This window comes from Clupea harengus, chromosome 19, assembly GCF_900700415.2.
Source record: "Clupea harengus chromosome 19, Ch_v2.0.2, whole genome shotgun sequence".
NCBI lineage: Eukaryota > Metazoa > Chordata > Actinopteri > Clupeiformes > Clupeidae > Clupea > Clupea harengus.
This window is the reverse complement of record NC_045170.1, coordinates 25400530-25414233: the sequence shown is the minus strand read 5'-3', so window position 1 is coordinate 25414233 and position 13704 is coordinate 25400530. Positions and strand designations below refer to the sequence as shown.

The window sequence follows — 13704 nt, the reverse complement described above, 5'->3', positions numbered from 1 at the left end:
GGTGTTATATAAATAAATACGATTGAATTGAATTGAATTGAATCGAAATTCTCTAATGCTGTCTGAGTGTCATTGAGACACGAGTGAGCTGATGTAGCTCGTTAAGATGGTCTCATGTCTAGTGCTGCTCTGATTATGAGTATGTGGTTTGTGTTCTGTCTGAACACATTCAGAGAGATCTGTTCTTCGTGTCATGGGACGGAAGAATCCAGAAAGAACTTCCCTGAAAGCATCTTGTCATACTGGGGCAACACAACCCACACAATTTCATGACCTCAGTAATGAGGAAGGCCCTTAGGGAAAATATTACATTTGTTCATACTTGTTTAAGTAGTGTTTCTAATATGTTTGTCATGAGTTAACCCATTAAGTCTTTATAGTCTATTAAAATGTCATAATCCACAGAATTCTATAAATGAAGAACATGCACAGATAAACATGGAATTTTTGTGTGTTTTTTTTTTTTTTTTTTGTCTCCTCAGATCTTAAAGTCTCTTGCTATCAGGAGTTACTTTCCCGAGGAGTAGAAAATGTGTTTTAACGTGTAACATGTTTTATTTGGCAGATCATCGAGTCCCTGGGCATCATGATCTACAAGGCTCTGGACTATGGCCTGAAGGAGAATGAGGAGCGGGAGCTGAGTCCACCTCTTGAACGCCTCATCGATCTCATGACCAACATGGTCAACGACGAGGCAGAGAAAGACCCCTGCCCTGATGAGGGCTACGAGGCCACTGAGGAAGAGGATGAGGGGGAAGGAGAAGAAGGCCCAGACGTCTGCAACATCCGATGCTACCGTGACGTGTTGGAGGTGAGTGAGGAGCAATGCTGTAAGCATGCTGGTTGAAAGCGTGTGCTTCTCTTCAACTCTAGGCTCAAATATAGAGGAACATACCGAGTTGTAAATACAACAGCAAAGCTACTGCCACCTTCAGAAGTTTGTGTGCTCCGCCATAGTCTGTACTGAACATGTTCAATAATTACTGTTACTTTGTTCTTTCAAGGGGAGTGAGGATTTATGAGTAAACTATTCTGTTCCCCATTATGTCACTGACCATGATGTTGGAAAGTCCTCACAATCCTTAGCATAAAGGCTTTAAATCGCCTTACCATAAGTAGTTTCTTTCTGAATATAACTGTATTTTATTTTTCCAGTCCCCAGTTACATAAGTAATACACACTAAGAGGTACATTTCCACTGCTCCTGGTTGGCTAATGACCTCTATCTTTCTTCAGACATACAATATGTAAGCAGCTTTAGCTTGAGCTACTCGTACTGATTAGCGCATAAACAGGCTAGTAAAAGAGATATCCCTTTATGAAAGCTGACCTGAGGCTTATGGCGTAATGGTAATGGACACGCTATGTTATGAATGCAGGAGATGTATGGTCGGGTCCAGGTGTGCTAGTGTGGGAACAGTCGGCGGATTTAGATGAATTGCTACTGATTACATGGCTAATACTGTGTGCTAACTCTCTGTGCTGGTGCTACAGTTTGCTGCTGGTGGCTGTTAGATAACTCAGATGGAGGGGTCAGCTACTCTTCTGTGTTTCTGGGGTCAAATGAGGAGTGTGTGTGTGTGTGTGTGTGTGTGTGTGTGTGTGTGTGTGTGTGTGTGTGTGTGTGTGTGTGTGTGTGTGTGTGTGTGTGTGTGTGTGTGTGTGTGTGTGTGTGTGTGTGTGTGTGTGTGTGTGTGTGTGTGTGTGTTCTCTCATAGTTATACCTCTGGCAGTCTGCCGAGGAGGAGTGGGGCAAAGGACGTGGTATTCATCGTCTGTGTGTGTGTGTGGTTTTAGCAGACGGTCTGTTGAGTGGAGGGGTAAAGTGAATTTGAGCATTTGACTGGAAAGAAGCTGCCTGCTGGAAGAGATGCTCCTGTCCTCCAGGGATAAAACGCTCTCATGGGTTCAGTTTTGAAATCCCCCAGACCTCTTTCTTTCTCTTTCTCTTTCTCTTTCTGACTGCCTGTATGTCTACCCATTTCACATACTCTTCTCTTTCTTATATCTGTCTTTGCCTGTGTGTTCTTTATCGAGAAGCCATTAGCATCATGTGCTGAACGGCTTTATTTAAACTCTGTGTTTCTTGTCTGTGTATCTTTGAGTCTGTCATGTTGCTCATATTAGTCTGACGGAACAGGGAAATCAGTCCCTTCCCAGGCAGGAGCTAATATAGGCCTCTAAGACCGGTTTTCTTTATTTAACTCTACCTCCTCTTTAACTTTTTTTTTACTTTAGCTCCTCTACCTTTAACTTTCTAGTCTTGGCCTCCCTCTGCATTGTCATCGCTCTAGGGGGGAGGAGGTGATTGTTGACACCTGTACTACTCATTCCGTGACAGGGCGGGTCTGGGTGGGAGCGGGTGCAGAAATGTTATTGGGCAGGTTTAATTCCTTTCAGGTCAGGGGAATTTGACATGACGGCAGGCATATGGAGGCTTTGTTCCACTTGAGCGAGTCAGAATGAGCATGTGAACGTGCCCGTGTGTTTACGCCTGCCCATCATACCACATCAGGGATGGGCCGCCCGCCACAGGTATCTGTCTCTGCGCAAGGCATGATGGGTGATCTCTTTGCTGATGATGACCCAGGGATGAGTGTAAATGATTTCTCCACCCCCCACCTGAATCTAACACCCAAATGTACATGTATTATTAGTTGGTATGACACAAGTAGAATTCATTTGATGACCTAATGTAATTTATAATTCCGATTACATGTTTTGACTGACAAGGGTTATCAGAATCAGGTTTTATTGGCCAAGTAAGTTTGCACAAACAAGGAATTTGACTTGGTAAAGTGACTCTCAGTGTGCTTACACAAAATATACAATACAAACAAACAAACAAACAAACAAACAGTGACACACTATGAGATACCAGAGCCTGAAAAAAAGATGGGTTTGATATTAGAGAATATTATAAACTTAACCTCCAGTGTAAAAGGACAACTTGATCATTATATTACTAACTGCAGGCAGAATACAATACTAATATATGTCCATAGCAGTGTAACCAGAAAGATTTACAAACATGTAGCCTTGGATTTTGCGTTGATTGAAGAATGGAACAACTGTAAGGCTGTAAGTCAAGGCTCTGTTTCATAGTCCAGTATTTGGAACTTGGTCACCTCTAGATCATAGCAGTGATACAGTGGGGCACCTGCAGGATGGAGATCCAAACTGGTCAGGAGATCAGTTGATGGTCCAGTGGAAGTAGCACTAAGACTAAGGATATTTTAAAGTGGAGGCAAATCTGATTGCAATAGCCAAGGAATGACTGACTGGTGCAATGGATGGACAGGAAGTTGATTTGTTGATTGACCTTTCCATGCCAGATGAATAAATGCAAATGTAGCCCCATCTTGGATTGTTCTGTTCTGTGCTGAAGGCTGTACCATCCATGTGTGATCCTATATGGCAGCTTATTTAACCCATGACCTCTATAGACATGCATCACTCTAAACACTCTTTCTCTCCCTTTCAGCTGTGCACATCCCATATGCCCAGTCCCTCCGACGCCCCCAACCACTACCAGGCCGTGTGCCGGGCTCTCTATGCAGAGACCAAGGAGCTCCGCACCTTTCTGGAGAAGATCAAGAGTGCCAAGGAGGTGAGACGCACTTAAAGTCACTGAAGTGTTTTTGTGTTGTACTGCTGCAGGCTAGCCATATCTCCACTAGACAGAACGAGGTGAGTGAATTAGTATCATTAATTAGCATCATTGACTGCCCTCCCTAGACAAGGCTCAGCAATGGGCACAGTCTCAGGCCTGGGGGCTGTAGGAAGATGTTTGTTGAACAGTCCATCTTTGTTGACGGTTGAAGTTTTCCTTAGGGTTGATAATAACTCAAATTTTCTCATGATTTCTTGACTCCGAGAAAATGGAGTTATTATTCAGGTCTGTGGCGCTGTCAATTTAATGTAAAAAATGAATGGATGTGTTATGAAATAGTTTTTGTGTCTTTGCGGTAATGGTCCACAGGAAAACCAGGTTGGTATTTATAGACACAGGCTTTCAGGCTGTTTCTGTGGAGCAATATCCACACTGTTGAAAAGACTGAGAGGGTTGAGTCATCGATGAACGAGGCAAGCTTGCAAATGAATGTGTTCAAACCGCCTCTGCCAACCAGAGAGGGCAACCACAGTCTCATTCAGAAACCGCATCCTCAGTGTCCGCTTTAATGGCCGGAGTATCTCTGCAGCTCTGGAAAGGGACTAAATGCCCAACCCCACAGTCAAAACTCTCTACCAGTGACCTAGAGGTCATGTAAACGGTACGTTATATTTTTCGAGATCTAGCACTTCATGGACAAGGATACTGATGCATTGTATTATCAAGAATTGAGGAACTGTTTGTTGGTAATAATTCTGCATAAGCCCTGAGGGTGTATCAGGTATGCACTGCCGGGTCACATTCCTCTGGATCTGTCCCTCCTCTCGTTGGCTCAGCCACGCTGTCCACTGTGACTGCCTGGACAGGTTTCACAGCCAGTGGACAGGATCACACACACACTTTAAGATTCTCCGGGTGCCAAGTGGTTAATCCCTGTCTGACTGCTATTAACCTGTCTGGCCTGAGGGTTTGGTGGGTCTGTATGGTCCCCCTTGACTCCTGCCTGATCAGTCCCCACACATCTCTAGAAATAGTCAGCTGTGGCTGTGGCAGTGTTTGAAGCATCTTTAAACAAACAAACATGCCTCACATTATTGCTCCCCTTAATGGCCCTTACATGATGGATGTGTCCAAGTTTGAGTTGATGTCGTCTCTGTTGCTGTTTCCCCTCCTGCTCTTCACATGGTGGTTCAATCCTCTCTGACTGGACTGTTGCTTCATCCTGTGAAACATAGGAGCTGTATCGCCACAGTAACAACAAGCAGGGCGCTCTTAAAAACAAGGCCTTGAGCAACAAGATTCATGTGGTGCAGTTTTGCGAAGGGATTTAAGCAATGTAAGCATTGGATCAGCTTCTGGACCCAGAAGAAAATCACATGGCTATGTCAACACCCATACACAGCCACGCTCACTCACTCACACATGCGCACACACACCTCTAGGTACTCTCGGTCCAACCAGATTAGATTTGATTACTGGCACTTGTTAGGACGGCAGCACTGTGCTCTGACTGTCCGCGTCGGACGTGTCTGAATGTAGCGGAGGGTTTAGCCGCAGCAGCTTATGTAATGCACAGCTAGCCTAGAGAGCGCTAGCCCAGAGCGCGGAGCCTGATGGAGAGGGTGCAGTAAGGAGATTAGTCTGTCAGAGTCTGCACTTAAGGTCCCGCAGGCCTGGCAGGTAGCCACGGTTACTGTATAGCTAATGATCCATTAATGAATACAGCTCTTACAAGAGTATTGATGCCACAGTTAGAGGAGTTGGCATATAGGCATCAGTGGTACTGGCCACATGCGTCATCAGTCTCTTCCCCTGCTTGTGTGTGTGTGTGAGTTTGTGTGTATATAAATAAACCCCCTGCTGGTGTAAGAACGTGCTTGCGTGGGCAAGAGCTGTGTGTGTTAAGCAATCCACAGGAGAGCTGGGGCTGTAATATGAGAAGACAGTCAGCAGTACTCCCAGCATCCTTCACTGCGCTTTGTTCAGAATGTGAGTGACAGTGATTGGTGTGGATGATGTGATGTTGGCAATGGACCAGGATCAATCACTTGCACACACACACAAGCACACACACACCTACACACACACCTACACACACACCTACACACACACCCACACAAACACACCTACACACCTACACACCTACACACCTACACACCTACACACCTACACACACACACACACACACACACAAACAAACACATTCAGGGGCTCACGGGAGAGACATGGGGGGGGGGGGGCGGGGGAATGAGGGATTTTTTTCTCTTTTCAGAATGTGTGAAGAAGGGTGAGTTTGAGAGACCAGCCCCGAGTTGATTTTGATTTTTCTTTTTTTTTTTTATTGAAGAGGTCCGGACAGACCTTTAACAAATCATAGGTAAAGTGCCATTTGTATTTTGAGGTAAATAAGCATTATTTCTAAGCAATATTCATCTGTAGTACAGTATTCATAATAAGAGTCATATTCCCCACAAACACTTCAACATTTTGATGACCTGACGTAAGCTATGGCCCACTTTCAGAATGAACTCTGGCACAGATGGAAGATACAGCAGTCAGTTGGTGTAGTAGTGCTTCCCCCGGCGGTCCCTGTTGTGACCCTAAGCCTGGGTGACCCTGTGCTTCTGGTCCAGTCCGCTTCCATCCTGGCAGAATGGACCGTTGTAAAAGGGCTGCATTAGCTGCCCATTGATCGCCCCCTGCACAGAGGGTCGATGGCATCCGTCTGATGCCTGCTGCTTGCACGAGATGCAATCAGTTTACACACAGGCAGTGTGAAACAATGTGTGTGTGTGCGTGCATGTGTGTGTGTGCATCTGTTTGTTTGGCCTCTGTTTGTTTGGCCTCCAAGGTATATGGCTTAATGAGGAAAACAATGTGTGTCTTTATGTTTAATTTGTGGTCGTGTTTGTTTCGTTAAGAATCTGCGGCGGATGGAGGGAGATGCCCGAGAGGAGCCAGCCAAAGACCTGAATGAGCTGCAGAATGCTGACTGGGTAAAAGTTTACACACACACACACACACTTACACTTGATAGCACTTTATTGATGGACTATTGGAAGGTCTTTTTTAACTGTGTGTGTGTGTGTGTGTGTGTGTGTGTGTGTGTGTGTAGGCTCGTTTCTGGGTGCAGGTGATGCGTAGCCTGCGTGACGGGGTGAAGCTGAAGAAGGTTCATGAGCGCCAGTACAACCCTCTGCCCATCGAGTTCTCGCTCACGCCCTACGAGATGCTCATGGACGACATCCGCTCCCAGCGCTACAAACTCCGCAAGGTCATGGTGAGTGTTGCTATGGAGAAGGATGAGAATCACTTTCTCTCTCACACTCACACAAACCACAGACAGACAGACCACCACAGGGTGAAGCAAAACCTTGCCTGTATGCCGTTGCGTGGTAGAGCTTGTCACATCATCTTAGCGGAACATTTTGTTACAAATCTATTCTGACAATGCCCCCAGTTTTATTGACACATGTACCTCTTGGGATTGTATTAATATGCATGGATCAGCTCATGATACAGCAGATTCAGTGTCCCGTCCCAATGAGGAGACACTCACATCATATCATGACACAGCAGATTCAGTGTCCGTCTATGAAGAGACACTCACATAATATCCATTGGCCAGGTGGACAGGGCGGTGATTCTGTATTTCTCTCCCTTTATCCTCTACTTTGTTTATTAAAAGAAGGAAATTATTTTGGTTTTATATTGCAAAGCCTCAGGCAACCACAGGTTATGAAGTCTATTTTTAGATGGATCTATTTGATGTGAAAAACGTCTGGTGACGGCGAGGATTTAAAATTCATTAGATTTTTGCCATTGTTATTTCCTGACGCAGAAGCATTTGTTCTTCTGCATTGCGCCTTTTATTAGGTTGTCTTGAGTCATCTGCCCAACTCCCTCGCTTATCAGATAACACGCAAGGTTCCACAGCGGCTGCCTGCTGTTGGCTTACAGCATTACTCAGGTTAAAGAAGGCAATGCAGAAAGACTTGGTTCAGATAGCGCTAGATGACTAACTGTAGGCTGCCGGTTGAATAGGACTTTGAAAGTGAACAAAGCAAATCTTCAAACGTCACGTCAGAGTCCGTATCAGTATGGAGAGCACATGGATAAGGCGGATTATGACTGAGCTTGACCTTTGCTCCCAGAAGCCAGTAGGAACCATTAGAATGAATGCATGACCTCATTAAGAGTGCCACTGGGGACTAATTGTAGCTGGTCATGGCCTCATGGTCAAGCATGATCGGAGCACATGTCTGGCCTGCATGTTTGGATGCTTTAGGCTTGCCGGGGGTCGGTTCTTAAATGTCTGATGTCTATGCAGAGGTCCTCTGCTGTGTGAACCCTAAGACATGTTGCCAAGAATAAGACTGGTGAGCAGGGGACTCTACCCGCCTCCTCAAGGCACAGACTCTAATGTGCTGTGTCCAGTCTCTGGGGTTTCAGCCCATGACTCTAATGTGCTGTGTCCAGTCTCTGGTGTTTCAGCCCATGACCTCCCACCTTTTTGACCTTTGCCCTCTGCCCTCTCTCCTGTGATGCTGCAGGTGAATGGAGACATTCCGCCCAGGTTAAAAAAGAGTGCCCACGAGGTCATTCTGGAGTTCATCCGATCTCGCCCGCCCCTTAACCCGGTAAGCGCACGACCCTGGCTGAATTATTTTGGGCCTGGTGACTTTTTTTCTGCTCCACCTGACCAGCTGTCATCCCTCTCCCTTTGTTTCTCTCTCTTTCTTTTTTTCTTGTTCTTCTCTTTCTTGATGTCCACTAATAATACTATATCTACTACTGATATGTGTATCCATATTTAATCAAGCAATGTCTTTGTAGTGGTTCGTAAGGAGGGATGCAGTCATTCTTTTTCATATCTATGTACAACCCTCTGTTATGCTTGTATATGCTGTGACCAGTCACTCGTATTGATCGTGCTCAATCAGGCCGCTTCACGCAAGCTAAAGCCCCACCCCCAGCGGCCCGTCAGTCTCCACGAGCGTCTCCTGGAGGGGATCAAGTCTGAGAGGAAGCTGAGGCCCGTGTCTCCAGACATGATCCGCCGCAACAGGCTGGGTAAGGCCCAAAAGCAATCAATCAACACAGACCCACACACAGCAGACATCCTCAGATCCTCCTCTCTCTTTCTATTTCTCTCTCACATACCCACACACAGCAGACATGTGCAGACATTCAGATCACTCTCACTCTCACTCGCTCTCTCACAAACATTCTTGCTCTAATGCATTCATGCTCACATGCACGCATACACAGATGCGCAAACACACACACACACACACACACACGTGTATATGCATGCATATGAAAATAGACAGATACATAACGCACATTCCAAATACTTGTCCACAAGCATGAATACCTTTTATGGTTACTCACAGTCTCCTGGTAGAACTTTTAAAATTCACACAATGTACTATAATATTTAATGACTCGCAAAATGCTTGTATACTGACAACCGGGTCTAATTCATTGAGCTAAAGGCTCATCTTTGTATGTTTATCTGTCGTGTGTGTGTGAGGACAACCCCAGCCAGAGAGTGAAAACTCACACCAGCTTCCTCCCGTCACAACCTGTGTCTCTCACACAACCTGTGTCTCTCTCACACAAACACACAAACACACAAACACACAAACACACAAACACACAAACACACAAACACACACACACACACACCACACACACACACACACACACACACACAACCTGTGTCCAAACGTGCTCATGCATGGCTACTGTCTATCGCTGTGTGTGCACCCCAAGATGGCTTTAATTGAACTGTCATTGTGTCTGCCTCATTAATGCTCTTAATGCCCATGGGTCCATGATTAGGCCTTTGTGTCATGTAGGATTGCACTGCTGCACATGTAGATCTGTTCTGGACATGTTATGTGTTCAGTGATGCATAATGTTGTCAGTGATTTATGAACCTCGTATAAGTGATTCTAGTGTGGCGAGTGTTGGTTTGTTTCGGCTTTTTCAGGTCATCGGAGAGATTTCTAACGGTCATGTAACTACTGATTGTGGTCATCATTATGATGTGCTAACATGTCTGTGCATTCAGTTGTGATTCTGTGCAACGACAGATTTCAATACTGTGAAAAGTAGCTGTTGATGTAAAGTTGAACTGTGAGGGAGTTACTCAGAATGCATGACGCTTATTTGATAGAATGTCCTAACGGTTAATGTGGAACAAAGACCATCTGCTTAATCGGATTGGTCTGTTGTGTCTGTATATATTTAAGATCAGTTCAGGACAGGGTGTTCAAGAGACCCTGGAAATCAAGTAAGCTTCAGCCTATGGAAATAAGTATAGAAGTTACGTGCATTTGTACTGACCTTATGAAAACAAAGTCCAACGGTACCATTCTGATCTAAACTGTTTAATCTTGAGGAGGATTATCATCAACTGTTAGGCTTGTATTATAGAGAAAATATTCCCTTATCCATGTTGTATGTATGTATGTATGTAAGAGGTCATTATTGCAGTTGCATTGCATAGAAGGAGTTTTAACGGTCATAGCATGCTTGATGTTAAGTGACCATATCTAGTACTGTGAGTGACAGGCAGGCTTACTGCATGCAGGAACAGAAGCTCATGATATGTATCCTGCCTTTCCTCATAGGTCTCCTGTGTTCAATGCAGGTCCTCTGGCATTGAACCATTCTCTTGAACTGATTGCTTGACTCTCTTCTCCCTCCCTACCCTTCTCCCTTGGTCCTATAAAATGCCTCCCCTCCCCACCCTATCTTATCGAACCCTATCCCTAAACCCTTGTCTTGATTACCGATCCCTGTGCCTTTGTCTCTCTTGCAGTAATGCGACCGCTTAGCATGTCGTTCAGTTTTGACTCTTCAGGTAAAGCCCCTCCCCCGGCCTGGTTGCACCCTCACTGCCTGGCTTTGGCCCCCGTGTGTTTGTACCCCGTGTCTGTGGTGCTCTTGGAACTTGTTGTCCCCCCCCAAAAAAAGATTTCTTGTCTACTGCTGCTGTGATCTTGAGGGGATGTGTTGCCGTCATGGTAACGCCTCGCCCTCCGTGGCATGGAACCAGACACCTCATGAGTAGAGGGAAGAGGAGAGAAGTGGCCAGAATCACTAAATGTTTCATGAACACATTAGCCTCTAAACTATTCTATTGGGATTTTATAACACTAATGGCTTGGGTGTTGCGATTTGCAAAAAATCACTACCAGTCATGTGAATACCAAAAATCCTTCTCTGTGTCCATTTAGAGGACTTTAAAAGCAATGATCCATCCTCTTGATAGTCTACCAATAGGCTTGATGCAGAACATTTGACAGTCTGCTGTTCAGAAGACATGAGAGGAAACGGACTGACTGAAAGGACGCCACTCTTAGGTTATCCAGTCCCAAGCCTTCTTGCTCATCCTTGAGAGATGGCGTCATTTATCATAGTGGACGAGTGGGCGGGTGCATGTTGGATTGTGTTTGTTTCACAAACGAGCACAGTTCCACTGGGATTAACTGATGCGTCGTTTGGTGAACGGTCTGCGAATGACACGACTAATCCACGTGCTCCCCTTCAGTCATGGTAATCCCTGGGCCTGAGAGACATGCTGTATGATACAGCAACATGACATTATGTAAAGATGGATCCCTTATCGTCACATCTACACGAGCGAGGGCAGGACTTTGTCCCATTCTTGAGGTCAATAAGTTATGACCTCCGTTGCCCGACTTAACTTCTCTCCACATCCTCTTCTCGCTCTCTGGTGTCTGCAAGCTCCTCTCACTATGCTTACCCCCACACCCCACCTCACACCCCACCCCCCACCCCTGCCGCTTTTGATGTGGCTGACTTGTGGATGTGTGTTTATGTCTTTTTGTGGCGTGCCCAAAATTCACAACTGCCCTGAACAATGCATTTTCATCGGACACACCAACCCCGGTGGATCCCCTTTAACGGGTCTCCCTCAGTTTGCGAAGGCAGCTGATTCACGTGCCCCCCTTCCCTGTCCATGATTCTGATGTTTGGGTTCACCTCACTGTGGCACTTTAAGAGAGCTCAGCTCAGCTCCGATAGAGTGAGTGAGTGAGCAGACTTCTGTGTTTGGTGACTGTTGGATCATATTGAAGGATGTGTCCCTTTTGTAGGAGCAGGCAAAAGCATCAGCACTCCGCAAGATTTGTACCGAAGCTCAGGTAAAGTATCCTAAAACCACTGTCTTTGCAGAGCCGTCCCTAACCACAGAGGAGTTTGTGTGTGTGTCTACAACTAAACCTTAATTGTGTGTGTGTGTGTCTACATCTAAACCTAAAGTGTGTGTGTGTGTGTGTGTGTGTGTGTGTGTGTGTGTGTGTGTGTGTGTGTGTGTGTGTGTGTGTGTGTGTGTGTGTGTGTGTGTGTGTGTGTGTGTGTGTGTGTGTGTGTGTGTGTGTGTGTGTGTGTGTGTGTGTGTTCCAATAACAGTAACCGTTCTCAGTTTTCCTAATAGTATGTACCGAAGGCTTATAGTTAAGATCAGCATTTTTCAGTCTCTTAACCAGGATTAGTGTAGATTTAGAGCCGTTATGTAACACTAGCCGTTTGATGTTATCAATATTTAATAACCTCCCAGTTATTTTTACTTGTCTGCGACCTCGATGTCTCCTGTTTGGTCACCAGTGATGGAGAGGCTCTGGGTGAGATTTGCATCAGCAGTAAACAGAGTCCGAATGAGATAAAAAAAGAGATAAGAGAATGAAGATGAATCGCCCCCTTGTGTACCTTATAGGCATACAGGGGGTAGATCTTTGGTTGGTGGATGTGATGTTCACAATGGTGTACCCCTTAAGGTGTTGAAAAGGTCCAGTTAGGCTTCCTTTTTCGTTCATGGCTATTATGAATTGACCGGTTTATATGGAGAAAATGGGAGGCACTGAATCTTACTGCTGCCATTCTGTCACATCTGTTTGCTGAACTTCTCTGTGCAAACAACTGTGTCCGTTTGTAATGGTTTAATCTAATATCGCCCGTTCTGGCATTGGTGTTTGTGTTACGCAAGAGTCCTTCTAATAGAAATGTTATCATACCTCAGTAAATAATCTTCCCTGTGGCTCACTCACCCCAGAGAGTCCTGAGGTGGCATCTGTCCCTCCTGGAGTCCTGAGTGACTGGAGTAGTCTCTTGGACGTTGAACTCTTAAGTTTACTTTACTGGTTTTGAAAGGAGAACTGTAAATCTGAGGCTGCACCTTACCATTAGCCTAATGTATGCTTTCATTTTTTTTTTTTTGCTGAATCCTTTGGAGTTTGGAATGATATGTTTATATATATTTGTTTTTTGCTGCTCCAAGTTTTAGTTTGGATCTCGGGCCATATCTTCCTTGTGTTGGGATTCTGATCACATGACTGTTTTCACAGGTGTGACCCTGGATGCCCCTAGGAAGATGGCCATCAGCACGCTGGCTCTGTCCAATGGTAGCCAGGCAGCCTACAGCCCGGTCAATGGACTGGGTGGGTCCCAGCAGTTATCTCAGAGGAAGAGGTTGTTGAAGGCCCCTACGCTAGCCGAACTGGACAGCTCCGACTCCGATGTGAGTGTGTGTGTGTGTGTGTGTGTGTGTGTGTGTGGGGGGTGTTTTTGCCGGTATTGGATTCTGTTAATGCTTATGTGTTTTGTTGGATGTTTGTGTATGTATGTGGATATCTCTAGGATACAGTAAGAAAGTGTGTGTTTTGGAACTTCCATTGAAGTCCATGTCTGTCAAAACTAAATGTGTTGGAGATGCTTTATGAACGTGGCAAAGCTGTATGATGTATGTAGAGATACATTTTACATATATTTATGTGGATGTGTGATGCACCATGGGTAATTGTGCTTGTCTGTGCGACGCATCTTGAGTAAACAGCCCTACATGTGTATGCTCTAGGATGAGCCGAGCCGCACGTCAGCCAGCAGCTCCAGTGTGTCCGCCTCCATGATGGAAGACACGTCACCGGAGTCCAACGCTGGGAAGAAGAGTAAGAGTCTCTCTCTCTCTCTCTCTCTCTCTCTCTCTCTCTCTCTCACTCTCTGTCTCTCTCTCTCTCCATCTTTGTGTGTATGTTCCTCTTAATGACCTACCTATGATT

At 45.4% G+C, this 13704-nt stretch overlaps 1 protein-coding gene across 5 annotated transcripts in view; it reads left to right on the top strand.

The window, feature by feature from the left end:
• spire1a (spire-type actin nucleation factor 1a) overlaps positions 1-13704 on the top strand; it is a 57947-nt gene that overhangs the window by 17646 nt on the left and 26597 nt on the right. For 3 of the 5 annotated variants that reach the window (XR_004165892.2, XR_004165891.2, XM_031586567.2), the window contains exons 3-12: positions 566-811; positions 3485-3610; positions 6535-6609; positions 6729-6893; positions 8167-8253; positions 8557-8686; positions 10446-10487; positions 11746-11793; positions 12994-13166; positions 13503-13593. Coding sequence is in view for 1 of the 5 variants with exons in the window: in XM_031586567.2 (XP_031442427.1) it covers positions 566-811; positions 3485-3610; positions 6535-6609; positions 6729-6893; positions 8167-8253; positions 8557-8686; positions 10446-10487; positions 11746-11793; positions 12994-13166; positions 13503-13593 (1183 nt within the window). In the remaining 4 variants the exon portion in view is untranslated. The remainder of the gene's footprint in view (positions 1-565; positions 812-3484; positions 3611-6534; positions 6610-6728; positions 6894-8166; positions 8254-8556; positions 8687-10445; positions 10488-11745; positions 11794-12993; positions 13167-13502; positions 13594-13704) is intronic. The other 2 variants (XR_004165893.2, XR_004165894.2) reach the window with 2 other exon arrangements.